The sequence below is a fragment of the Falco biarmicus genome, chromosome 3, assembly GCF_023638135.1.
Source record: "Falco biarmicus isolate bFalBia1 chromosome 3, bFalBia1.pri, whole genome shotgun sequence".
Classification (NCBI taxonomy): Eukaryota; Metazoa; Chordata; class Aves; order Falconiformes; family Falconidae; genus Falco; species Falco biarmicus.
In genome coordinates this window covers 96,897,380-96,902,829 of record NC_079290.1, presented here as the reverse complement: position 1 = coordinate 96,902,829, position 5,450 = coordinate 96,897,380, and the positions used below count along the sequence as shown (strand labels likewise).

Genomic DNA, 5,450 nt, shown 5'->3' with positions numbered 1-5,450 from the left:
AAAGACTAGCTGTTCCCCAGCCTGCTTGCAACTCCCCATGGATGGCCAGAGGTGGGTGTGCAAACTGAGGATGTGCTGCAGTGTTCAGGCACTGAAAGGCTGCTGGAGAATGCCTTACCAGAGGTTAATTTTGCAAAATACCCAGACCCACCGAAGCTAAAACCAGCTGAAGTGCCAGTTCTGGGAGGCTTACTGCGGTGCCAAACACTTCATATAGCTTCTTTCTCCTCCCCCTTCCCCTTCTCAGTAATAAGCTCTGCTTGCAATGTGGAAGAAATGTGGCAGTTCTTCCACTGTGTCCTGCTGTCTGCTCAGCCAGGAGTTAACATAATGGGAAAAAAAAAATAATAAAGCATTGCTGCGTGTAACTGCCCTGGGGACAGCAGGAATCCTGAGGCAGGCTGAGTGTGACAACTTGTGCAGTGGTCAGCCGGGACCTGCCCTGGGCCCATCCAGATGAAGGCAGGGTGCTGGGGAATGTCTGGCCATCACCCAAGACTTGGCTTTTACATGCCTCAACCAGTGCCCAAGGGTTTGTTTAGGCTGCCAGGCGTGGGCACCGCTGGGGTCCGAGCCCACCAGGGCCAGTGGCAGGACCCGCAGTGACATTGCCCACAGCGTACCCATTCCCCTGGGGACTCCAGCACCGACAAGACACTGACAGCGGTAGTCTGCTACTTCTACCTCTTTCCTCTTCATTTCAATCATAAAATGGAAAAAGAAAAAAAAAAAAAAATCTCACTTTTTCCTCCCACCAGCCTACTGAGTCCTCCGACTTCTGTCCCTGCTGCTCCTCCAGTGGCCTCCTTTCCCTTTCACAGTGAACCTCTCAGCTGATGATGCCGGTGTGGGATCCATACTGGGAGCGTGAGGGCTCGATGCTCTTGGAAACAGCTGTGTTGCAGAGCCCTTTCCGAATGCCATGTCTGTGTAGTCAAAAGCATAGAGTTCTGTTTTCCCTTTTTAAAGCTGTGGTGTGGTCTTGTTACACATGCATGTGTATGTGGAGGGATTTAAAACCACAAACTCCAGGTTTTCATGAAAATAACCCCAAAAGCACTGTATTCCTGGCTAGTATGTCATGCTCTGTCTTTGCTGCACTGAGCTGATAACATTGCACATTAAAGGCTTCCCTACTGATTAACTTGTGTCTAAAGCAACTGCGAGCTGGTGATACAGGGATCACTGTGTATTTCTTTGGAAATCACTCCCCAATCTGGGAAGTGTATCACATCAGAGGCATGATGCCGAGAAAAGGAGGCACCAGAAACTAGTTGGTCTTTACTTTCCTTTGTAGCGTCTTCCATCCTACAACAGCCAATTCTTATTTAATAGCTAATAATCCATAGCATTGCAAGGATAGCCACAGGTGGGAGTAAAATGCTTTTGTTTGTCTCTGATGGAGAGCAAATCTGTGAGGTATTGAGTACCACCACCAAGTGCAAATGGAGCCCATTAGCCTACCTGCCAGTGTTATTTGGGCAGCCTGGATGCTAGAGCAGCTCCATGGGCTATGTGCAGGTCCTTTTGCTTTACTCCTGTGACCGGAGGAATGAGACAGAGGCCTGAGAAGAGGCAGGAGTGTTGGCACTGTGCAGCATTGGCCATTAAATGCTCACACGAGAGGCTTGTCAGCCCGCCATCGGTGAGGGGCAATGTTAGCGGGGGGGGGGTGTGTGTAGAGGGGGATAAATAAATGGAAGACAACAAGAAAGGAAAAAATAATAAAGTCGTAACAGAAATAACAATACCGTAGTAAAAAACTTTGGCCTCTCTGGTCAAACTGTCAAAGTAAAATAGTTAGTTATTATGGGAAGAATAAAAGGTTCCTGAAGTAATAATCTGGAACTTCTTACAGTAATGTTGCTACAGTGCTCGGGGCTGCTGGCCCAAAACAGGGCGTTACCGTTTCTTGCCAGAGCTGGAAGGGAATCCTAGACGTTTGCCCCAGCTTGCTGGCGTGACACTAGTTAAGGACTTAAGTATGGAAGGTGCTGGCCTAAGTTCAGAAAAGCACTTCAACGTGTTCAGCTGTCACGAAGCCCGTCGGCCATGGTCCTGCCTGCAGTGAGGCTGTGGGCGTGCTTACTCAGCGTTAAGTACGCGCTTACGTTGGCAGGTAAGCCAGGCCCAGGGCGACCAGCTCTCCGAGCTCTGCTTGGTCAGTTTGCTTGTTAAATCACCATAATAAAAATAAATCAAAACCAAACCAGAACACCTCTGAATCGCTGTCCTTACGCCTCAGCTGTGGGTACCGGGGACAGTCCCCCCACCCACACCGATGCTGCAGACTCCTTTTGTTAGGCTGGGTATCACAACCTGTCATGCTTTCCTCAGTATGAGTTTAGGATCAGTTCTTGAAACACCCGATACAGAGAGAAGAGATGTCCAGCGAACCCCCAGTTCCTCCTGTCGCGTGTCCCGCTGCAGAGCCAGTCGGAATTCCAGCCTTTCTTCCTGCTGGATGCATGTTGGCTCGCACAGTCACGAGGCTCGGGTGTAAAAACAAACTACAAGCTGAGCAAATGCCATGCAGTGACCATGAAGAGATGGGTTTTGCTTGCTTGCCCTCAGCATTCTGGTTGTTTACTACTGGTGGGTTCACAGCTGGGTTTGGAAAATCATACTGGAAAGAGATGAAACAGAAACAGTTGCTAGAACTGAACCAGCCTTTGGTAGGGAGTCCTGTTCTTCACAGGTGATGCCTTTTTCTGCTTGGGAGCTGAACAGTGCCTATTGACTGGCTAGAAACTTCTCCAGGGAAAGAAATGCCTTCCTCCTCAGATGACAGTCACAGATGGGCTGGCCTGTAGAGTAGTTCTGCTCCTTCACCGTCCTCATAAGGTGCTCGCAGCCTGAAAGGAGTGTTTGGTATAAGTGCTTTAGTGCCACAGGTGCTTGTCTTTTGAAGACTTCACCCAGGCCAGTGGTTCCCTGAACACCATCCCAGGGCTCTCTAGAGTTGATGACAGAGGCTTGTCAGGATGAGGGGTGCCTGAAGACGAAATGGACGCACCACCAGCTGGGCTTGAACATGTATGGCAAATCCACATGCCGGGAAAGTCTTATACATAGATGCCAAGTCTTGGCACGATTCCCACCAGGGGTATTTTCTGTTACTGAAGCTTGAACCAGCAGGTCTGATGATGCTGCAGTATCCATCACATGTAAATACAATTTTATCTTTTTTTTTTAATATTTATTTTTCTACTCTTTTTTTGTTTGTTTGTTTTTTAAAAAGGCAGTTCAGAAGATTTACATTGTACGTAACAGGGAAGTGAATAATACCAGCACTTATGGTTCCTTTTAGTTATGTTTTGAAGATGGCATAGTAGTCAGGTAGAATTGAACTGCTACGGTCTATGAAACCTAAAACCCAAGAGGAAAAAGAAAAAAAAAAAAAAAAAAAGAAATGGTAAGGTAATATCCTCACATGCGTATTGTACATAAAAAATTTGGAGAACTAATTGCTACAGTGACACAATTAGGCAGAGCTCGATTGCAGTAGCACTGACATCAGCCATGCTGGCACTGCAGACCCAGAGAGATGCTCACAATTCCTTGGTCCGCGCCAGACTCACTGTTCAGAGGCATAACCTGTTTGCACCAAAATCTACCAAAGACAGATTCATCCCATCGGATCCCCGAGCGAGTTATCTCGGATCGGCTAGCCCTCTTTCAGACCACACCATGCCTGGTTCCACAAAAACTGTCTGATTTTGACAGACCTTACGGTCTTCAGCCAGAAAGATTTACAGACACTTCAGGTATGATTATTTCTTAATATTGGAGGCTAAAGAGCTAAGTAGATCCAAAATGGCCATCCTTTCCGCTAGCACACCCTGTGTCAGGAGGCCTGGGTTTGTCAGTTCTGCAAAGGATTTTTTTTTTTTTAGCTTTGATTTTTCACTCTATTATGAACAAATTAACGTGTCCCACTAGTAAAGCAACGCTCACATTCTTCGCTCAGCTCATGCCACTGCTTAATGACATGAATAGCTCATTACCTTGCTAATGATTTTATAATGGTGATTTATCTAGTTTGTTTAAGGGAATGACTTCATTTTGGTTAAGCGTGCTTCCTTCAAGTGCATGTTTTCCCAAAGCCACTTGTCTAACCAGTAAGTCCTCATGAACTTCAGACAAACCCTTATTCCAATTTCTATTATATTAGCTATACCTCTGAGTATGCCTGGCCCAAACTTAGTAAGCCAAAGCACTCGGTGGCTTTCAGATACAAGCCGAGTCACCTCAAAGGGTCACTGCTCACCCCAACACTGGCAGAGAGGCAAAATACTGCCCAGAAACCTGTGAAACCTAAGCAGCTGGAGAGACCTGGAAAACTAAACCAGTGTTTGTGGGATGCTAAAGGCCTCGTGGCAATCAACGGAGCTCAGCTCCCTGTAGCAACATCCTCTTTATAACAGCCTCATCCTTTCTAAATTTGTCCCCGCTCTCCTGGAGGAGTGAGCCAAGTGTCCCTCAAAGGCTTGGTCACTGGGGTCACCAGATCTAGGCCAACTGCACACCCTACAGCTTCCTCCAGCCCTCGTGGCTCAGAAGCAGCCGGCCTGTCTCGAGCAGCACTGCCTTACTACAAACTCCAGTGCAACCATCCTGGCACGGGCTAGGAAGTAGAAGGGAGATTGTTTCTGCAAGGGAATATATACATAATGCATCGGGTGAATTTTCATATAATTATTAATTTATACACATAAAAATCCCCTAATACAAAATTAATTTTGCCTTAAGCTTTTCTGTACTTTTCTTAAAAGTATTGCCTGCATTTTTTATGAGCACCTAGCTGATGAACAGATTAATAGACAGGCAGCTCCAGCTTTGCACCAGAGCTCCCTGTCACTTATCTTCAATACCTAACGCTTGTCTTTAATGTCTAACGATGAGTGGGGGGTTAATGTTGATTTGCAAAGCCCTGACTTCAGCCGAAATGCCAGATCAGCTCATCTGGGCACCAAAGCCAGAGCAGACTCAGCACAGGCTGCGTAAGGGGATGTGCCCTGACCTCCCCGCGTGCCTTGGCCCTTGCCTGGCAGCGAGGAGGGCTGTTGGTTTGGGGTCAGTCTCTAACTTTTTAACTAAAAAGGCCTAAAAGCATTAAATATAGTGCCTCTCTGTGGCAGGATGTGGAGGACAGGATGGAGATGTGCAGCGCCCAACAGCTGTACGTGCAGCAGGGTCTGAGTGTACCCTCCTTCATACCTCGCTACGTGCTGGCTCCACGAGAGCTCCCTGACCTTCAAACACCAACGCTATTCACTTTTGATATCAGAAGAACAGACATGCAGTTAGACCATGATAGTTTAAAAAAACAAAATAAAAAGAGGGCACACTTTATTAAACAGACAGCTATGCCTGCATTCCCACCGCATAATAGGGCGGCATGAGCTCATCTGTGCGAGTTTCTTTTACAGCCTGTAATTCTAAATGTT

At 47.0% G+C, this 5,450-nt stretch overlaps 1 protein-coding gene across 2 annotated transcripts in view; it reads right to left on the bottom strand.

Annotated features, from left to right (window-relative positions):
* Nucleotides 1-907: 907 nt before the first annotated feature.
* Nucleotides 908-5,450, bottom strand: part of PHACTR1 (phosphatase and actin regulator 1) — a 301,039-nt gene continuing 296,496 nt past the window's right edge. For both annotated transcript variants that reach the window (XM_056330031.1, XM_056330030.1), the window contains exon 13: nucleotides 908-3,369. In XM_056330031.1, coding sequence (XP_056186006.1) covers nucleotides 3,354-3,369 — 16 coding nt within the window. In that variant the 3' untranslated portion in view covers nucleotides 908-3,353. The remainder of the gene's footprint in view (nucleotides 3,370-5,450) is intronic.